The sequence below is a fragment of the Chiloscyllium plagiosum genome, unplaced genomic scaffold (assembly GCF_037043375.1).
Source record: "Chiloscyllium plagiosum isolate Xiang-an unplaced genomic scaffold, Cpla_swu_hap1 HiC_scaffold_20, whole genome shotgun sequence".
NCBI lineage: Eukaryota > Metazoa > Chordata > Chondrichthyes > Orectolobiformes > Hemiscylliidae > Chiloscyllium > Chiloscyllium plagiosum.
Window position 1 is genome coordinate 48,229,867 of NW_028270158.1, and position 27,730 is coordinate 48,257,596.

Sequence of the window (27,730 nt, forward strand, 5' to 3'; positions counted from 1 at the left end):
ACAGGCCCTTCGGCCCAGCAAGTCCACACTGACCCTCCGCAGACCCACTCCCCTTCCCTATTACTCTACATTTACCCTGAAGACTGTAGGCAATTGAACATGGGTAAGCCAGAAATGTGGAGTTGAGGTCAGGTATAATCTTATTGAATGGCAGAGCTGGGCTCCAGGTGGCGGAGTGAGAAGGGGGAAAGCTTCCCTCCGTTACTCCCTGATTCTACATGTGCCAGATATCCAGCAGCTGCAGCACCTCGGTGTGATTTTGAAAATGGCTGGGCCCCGGGCTTTTTTGGGGCGGCCAGGGACGCCGTAGCTGTGACGTCGGCGCGCCGCGCATAAGGCGCTGGCCCTTTGACCTTTGGCTGCGAGCAGCAATGGCGGACGGCGAGGTGCCCAAGTGCTGCAGAAACCGGGGCGGAGTCCAGCGGGTCGAGAGCAAGCTCCGGGCAAGCGTCGAGAAGGGCGATTACTATGAGGCGCACCAGATGTACCGGACGCTTTTCTTCCGGTGAGTTTGACTGTGTAGAGAGTGGGAGGAACGTGTCCGGGTTAGGGAGAGACAGGCGGGGAGCGCGGCTCTGCCGGGTGAATCCGCCGTTCTCCTCCTCCTGCCGGATCCGTCTCCTCGAGCCTCGGCACCTTCCAGATCCTTCTCTCTCCGCGGACCCCGCACAACCGAACCTGTCGACCCACCCATTCCCCGGCCTCTGCCCCCGTTGATTGGTCGTTGCCGCAGATCGGCCATTGTGATGTGAGCTGCCTGATTGGTCAGCTCTCCTGTCAATCAAGGGATTGACAGCATGCTGAGTTGATGCGCAGACTTGGGAGGAATTTGTGGATTTGGGATGGGGTAGGTAACACTACAATCAGAAGAGGTTAACTAGCAATATAGTGCAATGCAAAAACAGCTCATAATAGGACGAATAACGGAACAAAAGATTAGTCGAGAAGATGTATTAGTGGAAAAACCAATCATCACACACAACTAGAATATGCTGTGAATTCTGGAAATAAAAAGAGAAAATGCTGCAAATACTCCTATCAGGTCCATCCAAGGAGATAAAAAGTAAACTTTGACAACCTTGCATTAGAACAGTAAAAGTTTAGAAATATTATGTGTTTTAGCTAAGCACAGCAAGAGTGATAAAGTAATAAAAGGATGCAGATGGAATGACTAAAGGCAGAAAATCTAGTTCAGTGGAGGTGTAAATTGGCATGGCAACTTAATCACCAGTAACTATACAAAAGCAAAGTAATATCGATTCTGAAAACTCAAAATGAGAACAGGAAATTTTGCAAATACTGAACTGGTCATGCAGCACTCATAGAAAAGAGAAGGATGTTAGTATACTTGTTGACCTTTTACCAGAACATTGTTCATTCGGAATAGTTCACAGGCCTGTATTGTTAATTCCATTCCTCTCTCCACTCATATTGTCTGACCTGTTGAATATTTCCAGCATTTGTTTTACTGATGTCACCATCACCATTATCCAAAATCAAAATGGAGTCTGAGTTTGTGATGTGAAATTATTAAACTTGGTGTTGACTCCAAAGAGTTACAAATAAAGTGTCAAATTGGAAGGTGAGCTGTCATTCTCAAGCTTGAGTTGACTTCTATTGGAAAAATATCAGAGGCCAAGGACACATCTGTCAGAGTGTAAGTGGCTGAAGAACTAACAACATGACTGGAAGCTTGGTGATCACATTTGTGAACTGAATGATGATGTTCTGCAAAGTGGTCCCACCCAATGTAGAGGGAACTACATTATGTGCAGCTAATATATATTAAATTGAAGGAAATAAGAAAATTGCTATTTTAACAGGTGTTGGAATCTAGACAATGAGAAGGTAAAAGGAAAGTTTTTGTTTTTCCTTTCCTCATATGAGTATGTGCTGTTGGAAGGAGAGGGTGTGATTCAAAAGTGGACCGGGTTGTGGTGTAGGAAGCATGCAGAAAGGTGGGTGGGCACAATGTGTGTTTGATGGTGATATCATGCTTGAGCTAGTGAAATGGAGGATGATACATTTTAATTTGAAAACTTGTGAGAAAAATTAGGTTGAGAATTCTCATGTGGTTCTGGGAGATCAAATGAGAACAGAAGTTTGAGAAACTTAAAGAGTTACAGTTGAGAAACCTGCCAAACTAATTGGAGAGGAATCCTCTGGTAAAGGGCCATAAATTATCAATGGCAATACTGAGCGAATTTAATGAAGAATTCGAGAGAATGGAATAAAGACTTCGATGGGAAGAGACTGGACAATGGATGGAAAAATAAAGTTGCATTCGGAAGAGATCAGTTCCACAAAGCAAAGAGAGGTGGGAAGAATGGATCTACCAAAACAGTTGTGTTTGTGAATGAGGAATGAAGGTAGATATGGCAATTTGGTTTGGAGATTCAAGATGGCAGCAGTCTGAACAGTCTGCTGTGTTGGGCTCTGTGCCAGGTAAGGTGGGCTTCTACTCCCCACCCAATTAGTCAGCCCTGAGAAAAGTTTGCAGCATAAAGCAGGTAGAGCACCTAGAGCCCCTTTAGATTAGGACTTGGAAGATCTGGAGCTGATACGAAGACATCTAAGGAAAAGGCAGCAGAAAGGACACTCCCCATCTATGTCAGGCATACCTGCAGCTGTTACCTCAACTCCCATGGCGGCGCCCTTGAGTTCAGTGGAGCAATAGAATTTACTAATGGAGTTTGCAAAACTCCGTGAAAAAAATCAAGGGAGCACTGGAACCAATTACTGTCATGCTGACAAAGCACGAGCAGGAGATCCGGGCCTTGGATCAACGTGTGGAGGCGGTGGAACAAAGGACGGCAGCCTCTGAGGCTGTAACGAAGAGTTCTGAAGGGTGGGTTCGAACCTTGGAAGGTCATGTTCCTAGAGGGCCCAAACAAGTAGACGACCTCAAAAATAGAGGTCGGAGAAAAAGAACTACAGATCTTGGGCTTACATGAGCATGAAGGCCTCCCTGATTTCCTTGAGAGGTGGCTTCCAGAGTTGCTGGGCCTGGAGATTGAGGTGGGTCGGGTGAGTATGGAGCGGGCCGGCTCAGTGCCCCTGCCTGGTTCTAGTACAACTCCAGCATTACAAGGAAAAGCATTTAATAATAGAAACAGCCAGAAGACTGGGGAAGAGATCCACAGGCTTTGGCTTATAAAGGTTTGAAAATAAGTGATGTTTTTTCATGACTTTTCTGTGGTCATAGTTAAGACACCTTTGATGATGTAAAGAAAGAAAATTGAGATTTAAACATTCAATACTCTCTGAGGTACCCGCCAGTGCTACCTTTCAATTATGAGGTTACTGTCTACAACTTCAACTCGGCAGAAAAAGTAAAAGAATTTTTGAACTCGCTGAAATGGTAAACTTCAGTCAAGGAGGAAAAGAGGCGTACAGACAATGGTGTAATATAACTTTCTTTGTATCTTCTCTCTTTGTTGTTCCCCCTTTTGAGGCTCGGGCTTTATAGGCTTAGTATTGCTTTGCGGTAAAATCCAGTATGTTTTATATTATATCTGTTTGGAGGTTATTAGTTATGCTATTGTTCTGTTTTAGAGTCATAAAGATGTACGGTATGGAAACAGACTTTTTGGTCCAATCTGTCCATGCCGACCACATATCCCAACCCAATCTAGTCCCCCATGCCAGCACCCGGTCCGTATCCCTCCAAACCTTTCCTATTCATATATACCCATCCAAATGCCTCTTAAATGTTGCAATTGTACCTGCCTCCACCACTTCCTCTGGCAGCTCATTCCATACACGTACCACCCTCTGCATGAAAAAGTTACCCCGTAAGTCTCTTTTATATCTTTCTCCTCTCACCGTAAACCTATGCCCTCTAGTTCTGGACTCCCCGACCCCAGGGAAATGACTTTGCCTATTTACCCGATCCATGCCTCTCATAATTTTGTAAATCTCTGTAAGGTCACCCCTCAGCCACCGACGCTCCAGGGAAAACAGTCCCAACCTGTTCAGCCTCTCCCTATAGCTCAAATCCTCCGACCCTGGCAACTTCCTTGTAAATCTTTTCTGAACCCTTTCAAGTTTCACAACATCTTTCCGATAGGAAGGAGACCAGAAATGCATGCGATATTCCAACAGTGGCCTAACCAATGTCCTGTACAGCCGCAATGTGATCTCCCAACTCCTGTACTCCATATTCTGGCCAATAAAGGAAAACATACCAAACGCCGCCTTCACTATCCTATCTAACTGCGACTCCACTTTGAAGGAGCTATGAACCTGCACTCCAAGGTCTCTTTGTTCAGCAACACTCCCTCGGACCTTACCATTAAGTGTATAAGTCCTGCTAAGATTTGCTTTCCCAAAATGCAGCACCTCGCGTTTATCTGAATTAAATTCCATCTGCCACTTCTCAGCCATTTGGCCCATCTGGTCAAGATCCTGTTGTAATCTGAGGTATCCCTCTTTGCTGTCCACTACACCTCCAATTTTGGTGTCATCTGCAAACTTACAAACTGTACCTCTTATGCTCGCATCCAAATCATTTATGTAAATGACAAGAAAATAGAGGACCCAGCACCAATCCTTGTGGCACTCCACTGGTCACAGGCCTCCAGTCTGAAAAACAGACTCCACCACCACCACCACCACCCTCTGCCAGTTCTGTATCCAAATGGTTAGCTCTCCCTGTATTCCATGAGATCTAACTTTGTTGGGTGAGGGGTGGTTACTTCTTTGATGTAAAGATGTGTGGGACTGAGATTGGGAAGTGGACATCCATTGATAATTTGTAGGAGTGTAAATACAGAGGAACAAGATGGGTGGGCACAAATTCGTTTGGATAATTGATTATTTGGTTAATTGATTTCCTCTGGGGCGCGGTGTTTTCTGTGAAGTCTGCTCCACGTTCAGGAGACTACGCAGCAGCACGCCGCGCATTGGCCCCTGTCCAACCCCCAACTGCCCCCAACCCTGTCTGCTCCCATCCCGTTTGCCCCCACCCTGACCAAACTCCCCCCCCCCCCCCCACCAAAGCCGCCAGGGCAGCCAGACTGTTCACCAACAGTAAGCCTGCATCTGCCTTTTTGGGGTAAGTCTCCAAATAGCACACACACATGCTCACAAGTTTTTACTGCAACTTTTTGACAGGTTCCACCTCTGCCCTGTGCAGGACAATGTTGGAGAGATTATCTGGGGAAGGAGGGGTGAACCCTAAACCTCATGTAGAACTCCATGGAAAGTGTAGGGCGAGAGAGAGAGAGAGGGCAGGGGATCAGTGTATTGGAGATGATGACTGGACTGTCCAGGACTCATTTCAGTGAGTTGAGTTAGTATTTAATCATAGTACGTGTAAACAAAACACCAGCTTTTTGACGTACTGTTTCTATCGGGACTTTGAGATCCCATTCGGATAATTGATATTCGAGGTTCCTCTGAAATATGTTTTTTTTTCCCTTGGGTTTGGGGCGTGGCCTTAACTGGAAGGTGTTAGGATGGTTGTGAGGTTAGGAGTGAATGGGCAAGGACCGGGGAATCTCTGGGAATTTGTAGTTTTTGTGTTTATTTGTTTAAGTTAGGAGTAGAGTTTTTTTTTAGTTTTAGTAGTTTTGGTAGTGTTGGTAGGAATAGTCTTTAGATTTGATAAAGTCTGTTTTTTTCTCCACTCGTTGCACACTGAATGGCTTCTTCCTCTCGGGACCGTGGGCTGTCATGTGCAGTCATGGCTAGCGATCTGTTCGGGTGGTGCGCCTAGAATATGAAGAGGAGTCATTCCCCCCATTAAAAGGAAAAAGGTGCTCTCAAATCTTAGGAAAGAAAAGGTTGACATAGCTCTGTTGCAAAAGACACATTTGACAGATGGGGAACATCTGAAGTTACAGCAGAGGGGATACGATAGCATATTCTTTTTCTCCTTTAACTCCAAAAGCAGAGGAGTGGCCATGCTGGTACGACAGAACCTCCCAGTTCAGGTGTCAGATCAAATCGGAGAATGGATGGTTCATCATTCTCAAGGCGCCGATACACGGAGAAGAATACGGCATCCTGAATGTTTACTTTCCCCGGCGCACTGTGTCAAGTTTTTAGTTGAAGCAGTCTCTAAATTAATGGCTCTTGGGGTGTGCCGTACGATTATAAGAGGGGACCTTTAATTCTCTCATGGACCCTGGGCTTGACAGGATGCCGAGAGGACTGTTGGGTACATCTCGGCAGTATAGACAGTTAGTGGACTTGTGTGAGGTGTCAGGGCTCGTGGATGTGTGGTGATGCCTGCACCCAAATGGGAGAGACTTTACCTTATACCCCAACCCGCACAAGTGCCACACAAGATTTGATATGTTCATTGCTCCGTCAGTTTGTTTGGACTTGTTGTTACCTCCAGAATTGGAAGCATAACTATTTCAGACCATGTGGCAGTATATTTGATGATTAAGACCAAAGGTAGTGGAGTAGGCACCTGGCACTGGCGCATGGATCTGTTTCTGTTGAAGGATGACAACTTTGTACAGTATGTTATAAGGGAGTTTAGGGCTTTTTGGGACATCAATCGGGGTATGGCCAGTAATGCATCAGTGCTCTGCGAGACCACCAAAGCATTCTTAAGGGGTATGATTATTTCATACTCGGCAATGAGGAGGAGATGGTGGGGGGAGCAGCAGCGGATGCTTGAGGCCTGGCTGATGGCAGCTGAATCGGCATGTTACACCAGACCATCTGTGGTCAAATTGCAACAGGTCACACCTCTCCAGGCTGCTCTGGATTCAGTGCTCATGCAAGAGGAATGGGGAGGGCCTCCTTTGCAAAGCAAAGTCTGTTTGAATGTGGGGATAAGCTGAGTAGCCTCGGCTTACCTGGCTAGGAAGAAAAGTGCTCTACAGTCAGGGAGAGAACCAGCTGAGTCACTCGTGAACTGAGGAAGATCAGTGCCAGATTCTGAGAGTTCTATGCAGAGGGTTGTGTGGATGGAGATGTGAAAATGGAATCCTTCTTTAAAAACTTGGAGCTCCCCGGTTTAAATGCAGATCAGGCCTCCCTTTTAAATGCACCTCTGATAGTACAGGAGGTGGTAAAGCAGCTCCAAGGTGGTAAGGCACTGAGTGAATTTTACAAGGAGTCCATGCACATGTTAATTGAACCGCTGCTGGAGATGTTTCATCATTCATATAGCCAGAACTTCTTCCGTCCTCTCTCAAGCAGGCTAATATCTCCCTTATCTTTGGGAAAGACCAGAGGACTGCACATCGTATAGACCCATCTCATTGTTGAATGTGGATTTAAAAATTCTATCAAAGATGCTTCCTCTGGGATTGGAGAAGGTGCTGCCTGTTGTTATAAAAGAGGACCAGACAGGTTTTGTCAAGGACCGCAGCTCCTCCAATAATATCAAGTGGTTGTTGAATATAGTACAAATATGTCAGCAGAGAACGATTTCTGGTTTGGTGGTCTCTCTGGAGAAAAGGCTTTTGATCGGATGGAATGGTCATATCTCTTTGCTGTTCCAGATTGTTTTGACCTGGGAGGGACCTTGGCCAGATGGGTGGCAAGAAGACCCCAAGGCAGCGGTTATCACCAATGGGATTAAATTGAGCAATTTTAGTGTGGGGAGGGCAGCCGACAAGGATGTCCCCTGTCGCTGCTTCTGTTTACCTTAGTACTTGAACCACTGGTGGAGGCTATCTGAAAAGACCCTGAAATAATGGCGCTGAAGGTGAGAGTTGGGGAACACAAAATCACGCTTTATGTGGACAATGTCCTTTCGTTTTTGGTTAACCTCAAAAAGCCCATACCCTGGCTAATACAAAATATTAAATTATTTAATACAAAATATTAAATAAATTATTTTGGGATACAAGATAAATTTCACAATTTGAAGTTATGCCTGTGAAGTGGGGGGGGTGTTTGGTCGGGGTACTGAAACTGGAGGATAGAATAGATTTTCCTTTTTAGATGGTCATAGAAAGGTATTCTCTATCTGGGAATTTTTATTACCCCTCACTTCTGGCATCTGTACGGAGCTCCCAGATTTGAGGAGATATCAAATAGGCACCCTGTTGTCATGTGCAAGGGAATGGGTGCGTATGACTCAAAGTTGATATGGCTAAATGTGGAGGCCTCGCAGGTGAAGTGTCCTCACATAAACTTGCTGTTCATGGATAAGATGAGGTTGATAGCTGAGTATTGTGAAAGTCCGATTATCATAAATATGGTAAAAGCATGGAGGATAATGTAACAGGGTGAGGGCAATTTGCTTAAGACTTCGCCATTCACCCCATTAGTGTGAGCCCCAGGTTTTAGACCAGAGTTAATAGATGTCAGCTTTAGAGGTCAGAGGGTAAAGGAATCTCCTGTCTGGGAGATCTGTTTGAGGGAGAGGTCTTGATGTCTTTTAGCCAATTAGGACAGAAATACAGAATCCCTAATAGGGATCTTTTCCGATATTTCTAGGTTAGGGATTACATACAGAAGACCACACTCTTGACCCAGCCCGACAAGTCGGATACAGAACATAGAGTGCTCCAATGCGGGGGCGCTCTCTCAATTAGTACCATATATCATCTGCAGAGAAGGAATGCCCTGGGGAATATGGAGAGACTCCATGAAATTTGAAATCAGGAGTTAGGGGAAGAAATCTCACTGGAAACATGGGAGGATAAAGGAGGGAATGTAAAGAAGATTTCAATATGCAATAAGGCACAAGTGATGCAATTGAAGATCTTCCACAGGGCCCATATGGTGCCAGAGCAAAATTTAAGAAAGGATCTTCCCCGGAATGCCCCAAATTTAAAAACAGTATTGGCACCTTACACATTGCTTTTGGTCCTGTTACAAGATTCGTGGATATTGGGGGGGCCATAGTAAATGAGCTGGAGAGGACCCTGGGCATGGAAGTTAGGGAGGATCTGGTGTCCCTCCTTGTGGGGCTACCGAATCTTCCCTCTCTGGGTGAGCACGGAAAGAGGTTAGTCAACATTCTAACGCACTGAGAGGAAGAACATTCTACTGAATTGGATAGCAGAAAAGCCTCCAGGTCTTGCAGGGTGGCACAGACTTGTGATGGAGCACGTCCCTCCGGATTACCTGACAAGTGTGGTGCACCACAGGACAGAGCAATTTTATACGACCTGACAGCCCTTTCTAAATTATATAGACATTAATCTATCGGTGGTATTTATTAGGGCCTTTATATAGTCACAAGGGCCGTATATGGTGGAATGGGGTGGAGGTGAGGCTGGCTAAATACGGGTATGAGCACTGTTGCTCCCGTGGACAGGAGCCTTGATGGAGGTGCAACAAATGGAGTAATGTAATATAGTACAATGTGTTGTAATTTGATTTAATGTTGTTTTATTTAATTTGAGTTCATGCTAATTTGGTTTAAATAAATATGAATCAACTGTATCTTAATAGTGGATAATTTATTGTTAATGTTACTGTAATAGAACATTTTAGTATGATATTCTATTTTTCTGTACTTTTGTACTTTTATAACTTTTATTTGGTTTCTGTTTTTGTAAAAAAGTGAATTTTTTATACATTAAAAAGAAGAAATGGCTATATGGGTTTGGGGAGCTATGAGATTGGAAATTTTCCTCCGCTGCTTCTATAAGAGATGGGGTCAGTAATTGTTTGATAATGGGATGATGCCCAGCACAGCAGGATTAAATATCAGAGAGCTGACATTAACCCATTGTGAGCTAGTGTCCAGGTCACAAGATGACAACTTACTAGTTGGACCAAGCCTTCTCCTGTGTTGTTTAATTCTAGGAACAACAGGCCACTCCACTGGCTACTTCTTTAATGACAACACAAAAGGAATTTAATCTCTTAAAAAGTTTAGTATTAGTTTAAGACAGAAAAGTAATTGACAATATTTCAGTCTAATGTTTGACTTATCTGTTTCAAGCTGATATTTCAAAGAAAAAAGCTGAAGTTAAGTATCCTCTGTGCTTTGAATTGAAGCTGTGGTACAATAGCAAGGGAGTTTGGTGAACCTTTGCAAAACACTGGTCTGGCTTAGACTGGAGAATTTTGTCCAGTTCGAAGTGTCATGTTTTTAAGAAACATTTGAAGACATTAGAGGGGGTACAGAAAAGATTTTCAAGACTGCTTCCAGGGCTTCAGTTACTTGCGTAGACTAGAGAAGGTCAGACAAGGTTGAGAGTTATGATCAGTTCAAGGCCATGAGGAGTCTTGGACAGATTAGATAGAAACTGTACCTGTTAGCTGAAGTGTCAATATCCAGAAGCAATCAGTAGGATTGCTTCCCCAGTGACAAAAGAAGCAAAGCAACATGAGGATTAGCTGTTTTATGCAGATCTGGAATGCACTGTCTGAGAACACGATATCAACAGATTCTATTCCGGCTTTTAAAGGAGACTTAGAATCATATCATTTTCTTTTCTGTTTAGAACATTTGTCTGTATTATAATTATGCTTTGATGTGCCTCCCACCCCGGATCTTCGGACCTCATCAATGCATCCTTTTATAGAAGTGACCTAAATTGGAGGGAACTAATATACTGGCAGGGAAATTTGCTGGAACTGCTTGGGAGGATTTAAACTAGTATGGTGAGGGGGTGGGACCCAGGGAGATAGTGAGGAAAGAGATCAATCTGAGACTGGTACAGTTGAGAACAGAAGCGAGTCAAACAGTCAGGGCAGGCAGGGACAAGGTAGGACTAATAAATTAAACTGCATTTATTTCAATGCAAGGGGCCTAATGGGGAAGGCAGATGAACTCAGGGCATGGTTAGGAACATGAGACTGGGATACCATAGCAATTATGGAAACATGGCTCATGGATGGGCAGGACTGGCAGCTTAATGTTCCAGGATACAAATGCTACAGGAAGGATAGAAAGGGCGGCAAGAGTGGGGGGGGGGGGGGGGGAAGGGGTGCAAAACTTGACCTACTCTTGGGAAATAAGGCAGGGCAGGTGACTGGGGTGTCAGTGGGGAGCACTTTGGGGTCAGCGACCTTAATTCCATTAGATTTAAAATAGAGTCATAGCGATGTACAGCATGGAAACAGACCCTTCGGTCCATCCTGTCCATGCTGACCAGATATCCCAACCCAATCTAGTCCCACATGCCAACACCCGGCCCATACCCCTCCAAACCCTTTCTATTCATATACCCATTCAAATGCCTCTTAAATGTTGCAATTGTACCAGTCTCCACCACATCCTCTGCCAGCTCATTCCACACACGTACCACCCTCTGTGTGAAAACGTTGCCCCTTAGGTCTCTTTTATATCTTTCCCCTCTCAACCTAAACCTATGCCCTCCAGTTCTGGACTCCCCGACCCCAGGGAAAAGACTTTGTCTATTTACCCTATCTATGCCCCTCATAATTTTGTAAACCTCTATAAGGTCACCCCTCAGCCTCTGACGCTCCAGGGAAAACAGCCCCAGCCTGTTCAGCCTCTCCCTATAGCTCCAATTCTACAACCCTGGCAACATCCTTGTAAATCTTTTCTGAACCCTTTCAAGTTTCACAACATCTTTCCAATAGGAAGGAGACCAGAATTGCACACAATATTCCAACAGTGGCCTAACCAATGTCCTATACAGCTGCAACATGACCTCCCAACTCCTGTACTCAATACTCTGACCAATAAAGGAAAGCAAACCAAACACCACCTTCACTATCCTATCTACCTGCGACTTCACTTTGAAGGAGCTATGAACCTGCATTCCAAAGTTTCTTTGTTCAGCAACACTCCCGAGGACCTTACCATTAAGTGTATAAGTCCTGCTAAGATTTGCTTTCCCAAAATGCAGCACCTCGCATTTATCTGAATTAAATTCCATCTGCCACCTCTCAGCCCATTCACCCATCTGGTTCAGATCCTGTTGTAATCTGAGGTAACCCTCTTCGCTGTCCACTACACCTTCAATTTTGGTGTCATCTGCAAACTTATTAACTGTACCTCTTATGCTCGCATCCAAATCATTTATGTAAATGACAAAAGGTAGAGGACCCAGCACTGATCCTTGTGGCACTCCACTAGTCACAGACCTCCAGTCTGAAAAACAACCCTCCACCACCACCACCCTCTGCCAGTTCTGTATCCAAATGGCTAGTTCTCCCTGTATTCCGTGAGATCTAACCTTGCTAATCAGTCTCCCATGGGGAACCTTGTCGAACGTCTTTCTGAAGTCCATATAGATCACATCTACCGCTCTGCCCTCATCAATCTTCTTTGTTAGTTCCTCAAAAAACTCAATCAAGTTTGTGAGACATGATTTCCCACGCACAAAACCATGTTGACTGTCCCTAATCAGTCCTTGCCTTTCCAAATACATGTACATCCTATCACTCAGATTTCCTCCCAACAACTTGCCCACCACCGACGTCAGGCTCACTGGTCTATAGTTCCCTGGCTTGTCCTTACCACCCTTCTTAAACAGTGGCACCACGTTAGCCAACCTCCAGTCTTCCGGCACCTTCCCTGTTACTATCGATGATACAAACATCTCAGCAAGAGGCCCAGCAATCACTTCTCGAGCTCTAGGGTACACCTGATCAGGCCTTGGGGATTTATCCACCTTTGCGTGCTTCAAGACATCCAGCACTTCCTCCTCTGTAATACGGACATTTTGCAAGATGTCACCATTTATTTCCTTACATTCTTTCCCTACATTCCCTATCTTCCATATCCTTTTCCACAGTACACACTGATGCAAAATACTCGTTTAGTATCTCCCCCATCTCCTGCGGCTCCACACAAAGGCCGCCTTGCTGATCTTTGAGGGGCCCTATTCTCTCTCTAGTTACCCTTTTGTCCTTAATGTATTTGTAAAATCCCTTTGGATTCTTCTTAATTCTATTTGCCAAAGCTATCTCATGTCCCCTTTTTTCTCTCCTGATTTCCCTCTTAAGTATACTCCTACTTTCTTTATACTCTAAGGATTCACTCGATCTATCCTGTCTGTACCTTACATATGCTTCCTTCTTTTTCTTAACCAAACCCTCAATTTCTTTAGTCATCCAGCATTCCCTATACCTACCAGCCTTTCCTTTCCCCCTAACAGGAATATACTTTCTCTGGATTCTCGTTATCCCATTTCTGAAGGTTTCCCATTTTCCAGCCGTCCCTTTTCCTGCGAACATCTGCCCCCGATCAGCTTTTGAAAGTTCTTGCCTAATATCGTCAAAATTGGCCTTTTTCCAGTTTAGAACTTCAACTTTTAGATTTGATCTAAAGATTTTTAAGGATGTTGCCAGGTATGGAGGATTTGAGCTATAGGGAGAGGCTGAACAGGCTGGGGCTGTTTTCCCTGGAGCGTCAGAGGCTGAGGGGTGACCTTATAGAGGTTTACAAAATTGAGGGGCATGGATAGGGTAAATAGGCAAAATCTTTCCCCTGGGGTCAGGGAGTCCAGAACTAGAGGGCATAGGCTTAGGGTGAGAGGGGAAAGATATAAAAGACACCTAAGGGACAACTTTCTCACACAGAGGGTGGTACGTGTGTGGAATGAGCTGGCAGAGGAAGTGGTGGAGGCTGGTACAATTGCAACATTTAAAAGGCATTTGGATGGGTATATGAATAGGAAGGGTTTGGAGGGATATGGGCCGGGTGCTGGCAGGTGGGGCTAGATTGGGTTGGGATATCTGGTCGGCATGGATGGATTGGACCGAAGGGTCTGTTTCCATGCTGTACATCTCTATGACTGTATTCCTTTCCCCTTCCCCATTTCATCTATACTATTCAGATGACCTACTGTATATGGTAGTGAATGCCATAATATTGTTCTTTAATAAATTTATTTTTGAGTTTTGTATTACATTTATTATTATTCCTATTTACGGAGCTCAGTTTTGGCCTTTACTCAGAAATGGAAGCATTATTCTCTCCGTGTACCCTATAAAATAATCTCCAAATGATAAAAATCTCAATTAGGATAAACATAACACACACTCCTATCTCTCACTTCCTCCCCACACCCACCCACACTTTGAGGGAAATAATGTAGAGAATGTACAGCTAAGCACTGCAGTTCCATTAAAATTTCACCTGTCTGAGGAAAGCTTGACATATAATGTGAAGGAATAGGAACAAATGCACCAACACAATCATGGTTCAGCTTAAGTATTTAACATGTAGCAAGTAGGTAAGTAGGTGAATGGATTTAATTGATTGATTAATTAATTGACAGGGCAACTGTAAAGACAGAATAGATAGCCCAGTGGACAGCTCTCTATGTGGGAGTCCTCCCCCTTTCTCTCGGGGATCTGGGGTGGATGGTGCTGCACGCAGCAGTCCCCTGCAGCCGCAGATTGCGGTGGTTCACGGACTCCCAGCCCAACTGCTTGTTCTGTGGTGCTGTGGAGTCCGTGGACCACGTATATATTGGGTGTGGGCGTTTGCGCTCCCTTTTTGATTTTCTTAAAAACCTTCTCTGTTTTTGGCTGCACTTCAGTCCCACGCTCCTGACCTTTGGGCACCCGGTACGAAGGAAGGAGGGCAGGTCTGAAGACCTCCTCGTGGGTCTGCTCCTGGGCCTGGCCAAACTGGCCATCAACAGGTCCAGGCAGCGGGCCGTGGAGGGGGTCGTTAGGGCCGACTGCCTGCCCCTCTTCCGCGGTTACCTTAGAGCCCGGGTGTCCTTGGAGAAGGAGCACGTGGTGTCGACCAACACCCTGGAGTTGTTCAGGGAGAGGTGGGCGCCGCAGGGAGTGGAGTGCATCATTTCTCCCTCCAACTCTATTTTGATTTAGACCCTACCCTCCCCTTCACTGTTTTTGATCACACAGCACTGCCCTTTGATGTGAAGGGCAGTGTTTGTCACTGGCCACTCGGGTGTTTTCCTATCTTCCTGGTGGTGGAATTTGAATAAAGATTCGTGCACTTTGTGTCTTTCACTGTGTCTCACACGTATACACACACCATGGGTGCTGGGGAAAACATAAGCACTACCGCACTTAGGTGGTAGTGTGGGGGTTAAATTATTTTTAAAAAAATTAAAAAAATAAACAGGAGTATCCCCTCCCCTTCACTGTTTTGATCACACAGCATTGCCCTTTGATGTGAAGGGCAGTGTTTTTCACTGGCCACCCGGGTGTTTCCTTATCTTGAGTGTGAGTGTACATGCAAGGACTCTCCTTGAAGGGTCCTGGACTTGCTGCCCTACAGAAAGAAGGAAGGAAGAAGAGACCAAAAAAAAAATAGATAGCAGTTGTACTGGAAGGAACTGAAAAACTCTTAAGTTGTTGGGGCTCGTGTGGCTCAGTGGTAGAGTCTCTACAGTGTTATGTAAGACTGTAACAGAGGCAGGTATAATTGCAACAGTTAAGAGGCATTTGGATGGGTATATGAATAGGAAGGGTTTGGAGGGATATGGGCCGGGTGCTGGCAGGTGGGACATCTGGTCGGCATGGACGGGTTGGACTGCAGTGTCTGTTTCCATGCTGTACATCTCTATGACTCGAAGTAACATTTTGGAGGGCAGATTGAATTTCCACTTGTAATGATTTCCAAACACCACTTAAGTAACTGAATTGCACTACTATTTGACATTGAGCCGTTTATTGCTTACCACAAAAATATTTGTGTTCCTTCAATTTTGAGACCCAACACAATTTCGAGCCCTGCTCATATACTGCATGAACTGTTTACAAAGTCATTAAACACAATTACTGCATAATTTAATGACACAAGTCTTTCAAGTCAAATATGCGATCATACATGGACAAATCATCTAGATTAAAAAGTCAACAAGTGACATTCAAATTGAGATCTACTTAACTTATGCAAATGGGCACAACTGCAACCATAAAAACATAAGAAGCTAAGAACTAGGAGCAGGAGTAAGCCACCTGGCCCTTCCAGCCTGCTCCACCGTTCAATAAGATTATGGATGATCATTTTGTGGCCTCAGTTCCACTTAGGCACCCTCTCATCATAACCCTTAATTCCTTTACTGTTAAAAAAAAACTATCTTACCTTTGAAAACATTTAGTGAAGTAGCATCAACTACTTCACTGGGAAGGGAGTTCCACAGATTCACAACCCTTTGGGTAAAGAAGTACCTCCTCAATTCAGTCCTAAATCTGCTCCCCCTAATTTTGACGCTATACCCTCTTGTCAGAGTTTCACCTGCCAGTAGAAACATTCTCTGTACATCTATCTTATCTATTCCCTTCATAATTTTATATGCTTCTATAAGATCCCCCCCACATTCTTTTAAATTACAATGAATATAATCCCAGTCTACTCAGTAGCTCCTCAACTCCGGAATCAATCTAGTGAACCTCCTCTGTACTCCCTTTATGCCAGTACATCCTTTTCCAAGTAAGGAGACCAAAACTACACACAATACTCCAAGTGTGACCTCACCAGTACCCCATACAACTGCAACATAACCTCCCTGCTTTTAAACTCAGTACCTTTAGCAATGAAGGACAAAATTCCATTTGCCTTCTAAATTACCTGATGTACTGCAGACTGACCATTTATGATTCATGCACAAAGACACCCAGGTACCTCCGCATAGCAGCATGCTGCAATTTTTTTCCATTCAAGTAATAGTCCTTTTTATTGTTACTCCTACCAAAATGAATTACTTCACATTTATTTACAGTATATTCCATCTGCCAGACCTTTGTCCTCTCACTTAAAGTATCGATGTTCCTCTGCAAAGTTACCAGATATGATAATTTGCATTTCTCCCCTCATTATAAAAGGTGAAGTTGTCATTGTCTTACTGGACCACTCTCTTTCATTTGAGAGACGACTGGTTGTGGTTTAACCAGAGAGTCAGCAAGCCTCGGGCAAAGGGAAAGGTTGAGATGGCAAGTCTTTCACAGTAACCTCAGCTGATGCAGCATTACCCTGCAGTTCACACTAGCATCTCACATTCTATCACATGCTCCACTCCACAAAACGGAGTATCCTCCTGTGCAGCTATACCACAACAGATTCTGAAGTTTCATCACTATGGTAACAACTATCATTATTTGGACAGAATATTATACTTTTAAAATCCCACCACTAGTCACACTGAAACAGTAATACACATCCAAAACAATACTAACCACGAGGCTAAATTTCTGATAAACACCAAATTAATTAATACAGCCAAGATTTCCACTTGTCAAATAAATCTGATGATTTTTTAAGGATTCACATATTTCAGTGATCCTTTTCTTATCTGAATTACATGCATTTGGGTTTGTACTGCTCTAAACCAAAGGATGTTGCAGAAATATTGATAAAGGGATCCCCAATTTATGAATGTCCAACTTACAGGGGATCCCCAATTTATGAATGTCCAACTTACAAATGCTCATACTTATGGATGAGAATTCATATTAGGGTGCAATTTTAATAATCCAAGGTATGAACATTTCCTGTATTTAGAAACAGCTACTTTTATACTGTCCTGCATTGTGTTCCAACTTGTATACTAATTGACTTTCGAGTGGACTCCAGAAAGAAACCTGTTCACAACCCCTGGACTGCTGTACTCAAAGTGATGAACAAAGTCACATTCAGTCCCTTAAGCAATTACCTTTAAAGCAGGAAACACATATAATTAATATGCAACAATGAGGCAATTCTGATCAATCTGTACATTTTTATCAATTATTGATTGTTGAATTTTAACTGATTTGATAGGCAATAGCTGGTTTGGTTATTCACATAATTTAGAACTATCACAGAGTACCTTTTAAAACAGATGTAATGATTTGCTGTTGAGTAAGGAGTTTATTTCCCCAGGGAGGTGGTTTTTAAATAATAAAAAAAACTTTCTTCACAGCATTGTCACTTCAGATCCCATAATTTAATCATTACAGCAATGTAGTTCAGCAGAACTATTTTACACAGGAAACAATTAGTGAAATACTTCTAAGGCAAAGTTTATGTTTAAGTAATGGAAAAGAAAATGTTTACATAAAGACATAGTGCAACGCTTGAGATCAAGCTAGTTGCTTGTTATTTTTAGTTCCGAAATTCTGCCATTTAACATCAACCCAATGGTCATAATTTGTATACTTTAAGATTATTTTAAATAATGTTAACAAATAAAATGTGTATAGGCTTTTAATTCAAGATCAGTCTTCATTGAATAACACACATTGCAATGCTCCTTATTGAGTTGTTGTCTTCTGGGGTAAACAGCCTTGGTTTGCATCTCTGTGTCATTTTTGTCATACTCAGTCAGCCCTTAATCTGCTACAATCTGGTCCTCACAAGTGTCTGACATGTGTGTTAAATGCAGAGCGCCTCACCACTTTCTTCAGATTCTGTAATTGTTTGTCATCACTGCCTGCTAACCTTGAGGAATGCAACCAATAGTTCCGATGTCGTGCTGAAAAGTTAGTTTTTCCATCACTACCTACAACCCACCTAGACCTTTCCACTCTTTCTGCACTTTTCTGTAATACATTCAACTTGTGGGTAAGAATTTATTTCTGATGGACTACGATGCCCAAACACTTGCCAAATTGTCCCTGACAGCTCAACCTTCATGAATTCCCTTTTCCTTGCAACTCAGCTTATTCAAGTTTTCCGTAAAAGTGGAGGTAGTAGTTGTCCCTCTCTGCCTAGCAGATGATAGCTTATGACGAAAGGCGTTTTTGGATTTTTTCCAAACAAATTGTTGAGAGTTGCAGTGAATTCTTCACATGGACTGCCCTTGCAGGGCAGCTGTTAATGTAGAACTTGATTGTATTACTGCATGATTAATTTCTCAAATTCCTGTCCTTATCCATTTCTCTATTATTTGACCACTATTATGGTCAGCTCAGCTGCCTAGACAACTGATTTGCAACGCAGAGGCACACCAACAGATCTTACTGCTGTACCAGTTAAGGTTACCATGAAGGTCCCACTTTCTCAACCTCGCCTCACAACTGAGATGTGGTGAACCTCAGGTTAAGTCACCACCGGACATGTCTCTGTAAACAGAGGGCAATCTATGATCCATTAGGACTATGGTGACTTTACCTTATTACGATTGTCTCTTTATTATATATGATTGTAGACTGATTAAATCTATTTATCATGCCTATCAAGTAGAAAATGAATCTTATTTTCCCTTATTACATACCTTTAAATGCTTTTCTCAGCTTTGTTAAAGTGCCTTGTTAATGGGAGACTCATGATAAGGACATCCTCGTCGCACTGTTTTTACATAGATCATTTTGTTAATTTCTTCTATTGGATTAATGCATTTATCTTCCCTTCTGTATCATTTAGGAACACCACCACCACCATCTGTATGTTAACCTCGAAGGCACTCACCATGGTGTCTTAGAAATATATAATAATCAGCAGTTCATGAGTCAGTCAATTACCAATCTCTCAAGGGCAACATGGAGCAGGCAATAAATGCTGTTCCAGCCAGCGACGCCCACATGCCGTGAATAATTTTTTTTAGTTACCTGGAACGGCAAATTGCCAATGTAGTTAAGATAATTAATCATTTTCTCCCCCATTAAACTTCTATCTCAATGCCAGTAATACCTGCTTAATTTTTTTATTAGAGACGCTAAGCTTTATTAAAGCAATACAATAATACCCAGTTTGTGTAAATTGTAAATCTACTGACTTCACATAAATAACTGCCATGCTATGTTCCATTTCCAGTTTCATTTGAACCTTTTTTAATGGCTTCCTTGACATTAAGTGTATTTCATTTGATACTACATCTATGCTGATAAAGTGGTTTACCTCAACTATATTACAGGGAATCATTACTCTCTTTTCAGCACATTGTCATCCCCAAAGGTGAAGCAAACAGAGCTTTCAAATGCCTTAATTATACTTCAGTCTTTATTATTTAACTGATCTGCTTCACATACTCTGGACATACACCGCTAACACAGAGCAATTGAATGAGTTTGCAGCTAAAAGCTTCATTACTCAGGTGAAACCTCATATCTCGTAAAATTTACTCTGCCTGATCAATATCATTCTCTTTCTCCAAATCTTCTGTCATGTAGTTTTGAAAACTATCCATTCAGGATAATGCACTGCAGAATGGCTTCTCAAGTTTTATGTAAAACAGCTATCAATCATATCCCAGGTATTCCTCGGGTTCACTGTTTGGTGACAGTTCCCTAACTTGTGTTCTTAACCATTGCCAGAGATAGCACTACCTTGAATTCTTTTAATTGTAATTCTCCTTTCGTATGGACGTTTCAGCCTGTATTTGGGCAGTCTGGCTTCACCACTAATAGGAAGAATCTCCATTCTTCCTGTTGCTGCTAAATGTCCTATATTTGAACTAATGAAGAGCGCTGAGAACAAATACTTTTCAGAACTTTTGTTTTTAAGGCCTCTGAGATCTATTCATGACGCATGCATCCTTCTGAAACTCTAACTCCAGTAAACTGTTTGACACCTTAGCATTGCCAAACAATTTAAAGGCAACTACCGAATTAGGAATGTCAAAGTAGGATTTTTGCAGGCTTGCATAAGCTGTTAAATTCATTTCCATATTCTTCTAAAGAATATAACATCCTGCTTTCTAAATTTATTAAAGTTCAATCATGCCTCATGCATTTTATAGGTCTTAACATATTATTCATAAATTTTAATAGAATTTCTGAATCTTTCTCAGTGCCCATCTATTGAGCTCTGAGAATTAGTACCTATTCTTGCCACGGTGCAGAGGCCATTCTTGCCTCTTTTCGGGTAAAGACATAAACCATGTCCATATAAAAACCAAAAGAACTGCAGATGTAAATCATAAACAAAATATTTTGAGAAAGAGTCACCGGACCTGAAATGTTAACTTTGATTTCTCTTCACACCTGCTGCTAGACCTGCTGAGCTTTTCCAGCAACATCTGTATTTGTTACCCATGCCCATATTTTCAGTTTTCATTGATTATGAGGTTCAGCTCCTCAACATTTGTGGGCAGTAACATCCTGACACTTTGCAACTGACAGCAGCCATCCATCTCCAAGATAATTCCATTTAAAATAATCTATCTGGAAAGAACTCTTAGTTTCCAATCTTCACCTTAACACAATTAGGTGGGACTTGAAAAATGGTGCCTCCTGGCTCAGAGGTAGGGTCAATACTACAACAGTCACCTTAACTTAGTCATTTTTTAATTATTTTCTAATAACTGTGCTCTGAGAGATTATCATGCACTTCAAGAGAAGTTGGAATTTGAACCCATGCTTCCAGGCTCAGAGATAGGGACTTAATATTACATATTTTCCTATAAACGTATTCAGGAATGTTATAACACACATGTGGAGCAGGTGGGACATGGTTTATAAGAAAATGTACATTTTCTAGAGTCCCTTATAGTCTTACATAACACTGTCCAACTGAGCCACACGAGCCCCAACAACTTAAGAGTTTTTCAGTTCCTTCCAGCACAACTGCTATCTATTCTGTCTTTACAGTTGCCCTGTCAATTAATTAATCAATCAATTAAATCCATTCACCTGCTTACCTACTTGCTACATGTTAAATACTTAAGCTGAACCATGATTGTGTTGGTGCATTTGTTTCTATTCCTTCACATTATATGTCAAGCTTTCCTCAGACAGGTGAAATTTTAATGGAACTGCAGTGCTTAGCTGTACATTCTCTACATTATTTCCCTCAAAGTGTGGGTGGGTGTGGGGAGGAAGTGAGAGATAGGAGTGTGTGTTATGTTTATCCTAATTGAGATTTTTATCATTTGGAGATTATTTTATAGGGTACACGGAGAGAATAATGCTTCCATTTCTGAGTAAAGGCCAAAACTGAGCTCCGTAAATAGGAATAATAATAAATGTAATACAAAACTCAAAAATAAATTTATTAAAGAACAATATTATGGCATTCACTACCATATACAGTAGGTCATCTGAATAGTATAGATGAAATGGGGAAGGGGAAAGGAATACAGTCATAGAGATGTACAGCATGGAAACAGACCCTTCGGTCCAATCCATCCATGCCGACCAGATATCCCAACCCAATCTAGCCCCACCTGCCAGCACCCGGCCCATATCCCTCCAAACCCTTCCTATTCATATACCCATCCAAATGCCTTTTAAATGTTGCAATTGTACCAGCCTCCACCACTTCCTCTGCCAGCTCATTCCACACACGTACCACCCTCTGTGTGAGAAAGTTGTCCCTTAGGTGTCTTTTATATCTTTCCCCTCTCACCCTAAGCCTATGCCCTCTAGTTCTGGACTCCCTGACCCCAGGGGAAAGACTTTGCCTATTTACCCTATCCATGCCCCTCATAATTTTGTAAACTTCTATAAGGTCACCCCTCAGCCTCCGACGCTCCAGGGAAAGTAGCCCCAGCCTGTTCAGCCTCTCTCTGTAGTTCAAATCCTCCAACCCTGGCAACATCCTTGTAAATCTTTTCTGAACCCTTTCAAGTTTCACAACATCTTTCCGATAGGAAGGAGACCAGAATTGCACGCAATATTCCAACAGTGGCCTAACCAATGTCCTGTACAGCCGCAATATGACCTCCCAACTCCTGTACTCAATACTCTGACCAATAAAGGAAAGCATACCATACTTGATTAGGAGCAGCATTGTATTTTCTTCATTGCAGCAAGGCTGGGTTGCTCTGGCCGCTGATTTATTATGTTCTAAGTGCCGTAAACTTTAAAGAATCTTATTGAATAATGTGCGTAATTGCTGAGTAGCATTCAGAGTTTTCTGTTTTGCCACATTGTGGTCTGCAGTGCTTGCCTTGCTTTGCAGTTGATAATAGCTGTAAAAAACCTTACAGAATTATGTGACTGGGTCCAGGAGTATTTGTGACCGCTAACAGGAAAATCATTTTACTAAAATGTTTGAAGTTGGGTTACAAATACATCAACAATAATGCTTTTATGATTTCAGTTCTTATAATTACAAATAATTGTATATTCTTAATCTATAGAAAACTTAGTTAAAATCTGTGATTCAAATAGTACAAATGTAATTTAAACTTATTTTAGTGACCTTTTTAGGGGATCAGTTATTTCCTTAATTTTAATTCTTTCCAGATCTTAAGTCCCCTGTTTTGATCTATTTTGAACCGATGCATTTAACCATTTTTATCAATTTCCACTGAGTTAAGAGAAATAATATCTAATTTTGTTTATTTTAACTTTTTTTGAGTTTGATTTTAACATGACTATATCGCATCTGAGCTTGGATTTCTTCAAATAAATTTGAAAAAAAAGATTTTAACAAAATAAAATATAATAGGATTAAGGAGTTTATTCAAAGCTTTAGCAGTCTTGGATTTCTGTTATACTCCACTTTGCTCAAATAGATGATTCTATCTATGGACAGAATCCCTACAGTGTGGAAACAGGCCCTTCGGCCCAACAAGTCCACACTGACCCTTCAAACAGTATCCCATCCAGACCAATGCCCCTATTACTCTACATTTACACCTGATTAATGCACCAAATCCACATATTCTTGAACACTATGGACAATTTAGCATAGCCAGTTGAGCTAACCTGCACATCTTTGGACTGTGGGAGGAAACTGGCGTACCCGGAGGAAACCCATGCAGACACAGGGAGAATGTGCAAACTCTACACAGACAGTTGTCCGAGGCTGGGTCTCTCTCTGCCTGTCTCTCTCTCCCTGTCTCTCTCTCTGTCTCTCTCTCTGTCTCTCTCTCTCTCTCTGTCTCTCTCTCTCTGTGTGTCTCTCTCTCTGTGTGTCTCTCTCTCTGTGTGTCTCTCTCTCTGTGTGTCTCTCTCTCTCTCTCTGTGTCTCTCTCTCTCTCTCTGTCTCTCTCTCTCTCTCTCTGTCTCTCTCTCTCTCTCTCTGTCTCTCTCTCTGTGTCTCTCTGTCTCTGTGTCTCTCTGTCTCTGTGTCTCTCCTTCCTCTCTGTCTGTCTCTCCTTCCTCTCTCTCTCTCCTTCCTCTCTCTCTCTCCTTCCTCTCTCCCTCTCCCTCCCTCCCTCTGGCAGACATGATTATTCATAGTCACTGTGTCTATCCTAAAAATGATCCTGCTCTCTTTCTTGTGAGTTTTTGCGTTAGTTATCTGCAGCTCTATCTCAATCTTCCATTGGTTATCCGTATGAAAGATATCAATTAAACTCAAATTTTCAGGTGCAGCTTCTGTGGAGAAAAGCCACTTTATTATTTAAGGCATTATCTTCTTCAGAATAAGGAAGTCATGCAGATGAGCAGCTTTTAAGAAAGTTACTCAATGAAAAAAATGTTATGAAGTAGTGCATGGACAACAGAAGATGGTGAACTTGCCCACCTGAATTGTGTGAGATGAAAGGAGGCATGAAGAGACAAATTGGCAAAATAAAAGATGTAAATGTGATCTGGTGGAAGAAAATGACAAATCATTCCCAGGAGCCGAGGCCACCTGCTATCAATTTATCAATTGGCAGTCCTCCTTTTGGTTCACGTTACAGATGCTGTGCCTGGCATTTTAAGTGTTTCCAGCATTTTTCTGTTACAGATGTTTTGCACCTTTAACAGCTGTCAGTGTCAGGGAAGAATCAATACATGTATTTTTTGCATCCACCTATAAACTTTACACATATAATCATGCAGGTTAGAGCTCCCTTTTCAATACCATACTCTTGGTTCTTATCTTCACTTTGCAGTACCAGCTGTATAACTTTCCCATTCCAGGCATCAAAATCTTAAATTTTGCACATGAAGGAATGATATTTTCATCCATAGTTTCAACTAACTCCTCTAATGTGCAATTTATAATTTCTATACATGTAAAATAATATGGCCCCTTCTTGTGAAATAAAAAAAACATGTAAGTTCAAACTTTCTGATTTTTATTTTAGATCTCTCCTGTGTAACAAAATTGTAGAACACTTAAAGTCAGCAAAGAATGCGATCATATTCTCCTGATTTGTATTGTTCAAGATAAGCCAAATTAAATATGAACAGTGTTATAGTTTGGTTTCAGTCTAGGGACCCGGGGCTCAATGTAATAGGCCATTATAATTCAGTAATTATGAATTGTGCTATCACACAACAGAGACCATCAGTAAAACTATTCATATTTACTTTTATCAACTTGAAGAATTCACATTAATACAGTCAACCACGCAGCCCATCAATATTGTTGTTAAGGCGAATCATGAAGAATAATATGTATAAACGAGCGTGTGTGTGTATTGTGCTAGTATGAAGTGAGTATTACTTTGAATAATTGGTGTAGGATAGCACAATGCGGACACCTAGTGACCACAAGTGAAAAAGTGCTGTGGACCTTACTGTTGATTTGAGATGTTCGCCCAATGTAATATGTCAAATGTGATGCACCTACTTTAACAAATGGATGTGTGATTCAAGTTACAGTGCCTTTAAGAATGCATTAAAAAGCTCAGAAATTTATTATTTTTGACAACAGTGCTGCATATCTGGATGTAGGTTTGCTCGCTGAGCTGGAAGGTTCATTTCCACACATTTCGTTACCCAATAGGTAGCATCTTTAGTGGACCTCAGGCGAAGCACTGTACATGATTCCTGCTTTCATATTGCTGCATATCATATGTAATTGGAAGACAAATTTGAGCAGCTATTTAATATTAATTCCCTGCTTGGATAAAAATTTTCAGTGACATTCACATTGAAAAGAAATACTGCATGAAAGATAGTTTCACATTGTGATCTCTGAAGGATATTTCCTTCTAATGTATTACATTTCCAGATATCAGTAATAAGTTCCCATCCCATTTTGTTTGTGAGAAGATTTAGGAGGATCCTTGCTTTAAAATTCCTTATTGTGGAGGTTAGATTTCCAAAAGATCTTTACTTACTTTTATCTTGTAAACTCACTGCAGTCTTGTGAAGCATTTTTGATGAGGTTTTTCGCAGAACGTTTACTCAAACTCAGTGACTTGCTTCATTGTGCTACATAATGAACATTGATCTTTGATCTTTAAAATACATGTTTCTGCAGTGATTACATTTCAGATAATCCAGTAAGTTTTGCAATCTGATTTAGAGAATAAGGACTGTAATATTAAACATATTTTACATTGTTAAATGTTTGCAAAAACTCTGTAAATAGTTAGTATGCCAGTATTGTTGGTGGTGATCTAAGAAAATGTAAGTGGGGTCTTATAACTGTCTCTGCTCTTGCTTCTAGAATTTAAGTAGCATGGTAATTTTTAGAAGACACAGAGTAGACATTATGCTTATATTTCTTCCAGGTATATGTCACAAAGTAAACATGCCGAAGCTAGAGAACTTGTGTATTCTGGGGCGTTGCTGTTCTTCAGTTACAGTCAGGTAATATCTTATATAATTTGCAATCTCGCTTGTTTCGACAGCTTATAAAATATTATGCTGATAATTATCTGTGCTTTTGGTTGAAAATTATTAGTTCTATCTGAGATGCTTTATAAATGTAAGTACTTTATTTGTTCTTCATTTTGTCCCATGCTTTGTTTTAAACTTTGCAAAAGACCAAAAGTATTGAATTATACTGAGTCACTTTAATGAATCGAATATTTAGTAAGTTGCCCAGGAGATTGCTTTACCTGTAATTTATAATCTTTTATTCATTCTTGAACTTGGATGTTATTGGCAATGTCTGCATTTGTTACCCATTTCTAATTATTCTTGAACAGTTTTTGTGAGTATTGCCTTGAATGGCTGCTGTTCATGAGCTTTTAGGTAGGGAGTTCCCGGATGTTGATTTGTCGATGGTGAAAGAATGGCAACACATTTTCAAGTCAGTGATAAGTAATTTGACAGAATCTATGCTGATAGTGGTACTCTCATCTGTCTACTGCCTTTGACCTTCAAGTTGATGGAACCTGTTGGTTTAGAAGGTACTGTTAGAGAAATCTTGGTGGGTTGCTGCACCTTGTAGATGGTATTACACTGTTGCCGCTGTGTTCTGGTGGTAGAGTTGGTGGATGGTGTGTCAATCAAGAAGGCTTGTCTTGGGTGGTGTTGAACTTCTTGATTGTTACTGCAGATGAATGCAACCGGGCAAGTGGAGAATATTCCATCACAACCCTGACATGTCTTGTAGCTGATGAACTGGCTTGGGAGAGTCAGGAGGTGGGATGCTTGCTGCAGAATTCTCAATCTCTGACCTGCTTTTGTGGCCACAGTTTTTGTGTGCCTGCTCCAGTTAAATTTCTGGTCAATGGTAACTCGCCAGGATGTGGAATATCAAGGGAAGATGATTAGATTCTCTTTTGTTGGTAATGGTCATTGCCTGACAGTTGTGTACCCTGAATATCTCTTGCCGTTTAGCAGCTAAATTTGGATGTTGTCCATGTTTTGCTGCATGTAGTTTCAACTACATGCCTTGGTATCTGACAGTTAAAAATGACACTGAACACTATGAACATTGTCAGTGAACGTTCCTGTAGATACGAGATGCTTGTTCTGTTGTCCATTGGTGTTTACTTTCTGATTATGAAAGTTTTCTCTCCAGCTATTAATTTGCTCTTGTTTTCTTGAAACAGCTAAACAGTGCTGCTGATTTATCTATGCTAGTTTTAGAGTCCTTGGAAAAGTCCGAAGCAAAGGTTGCAGATGAACTCTTAGGTATGTAAATTGTTGACATTCTCCCTTTTCTGCACTTCCAACATTTGTGCAAATATTCTGATTAAAATAAGATTATTATTAGATCCATAGCAGAAATTGAAGAAAATAAATGTGGTATGAAATCTTTACAGTGAATTATTTATTTTCGGTTTTCAACTTTGGGACAGTTGCTTAGCAGTTTAGGTGAGGAAATGAGCATTATTCTAGGAGGAGAGACTGATATATCACAAGAAATAATTGAGATGCAGATAGATATTATTATATAATGTAAATATCTTGCTAGTTG

General features: G+C 41.7%; 1 protein-coding gene across 2 annotated transcripts in view; it reads left to right on the forward strand.

The window, feature by feature from the left end:
* The first annotated feature begins 351 nt into the window (after nucleotides 1–351).
* get4 (guided entry of tail-anchored proteins factor 4) overlaps nucleotides 352–27,730 on the forward strand; it is a 53,035-nt gene continuing 25,656 nt past the window's right edge. Inside the window, exons 1-3 of one of the 2 annotated variants that reach the window (XM_087997916.1) lie at nucleotides 352–505; nucleotides 26,091–26,169; nucleotides 27,363–27,444. In XM_087997916.1, coding sequence (XP_087854042.1) covers nucleotides 372–505; nucleotides 26,091–26,169; nucleotides 27,363–27,444 — 295 coding nt within the window. In that variant the 5' untranslated portion in view covers nucleotides 352–371. The remainder of the gene's footprint in view (nucleotides 506–26,090; nucleotides 26,170–27,362; nucleotides 27,445–27,730) is intronic. The other variant, XM_043711334.2, reaches the window with a different exon arrangement.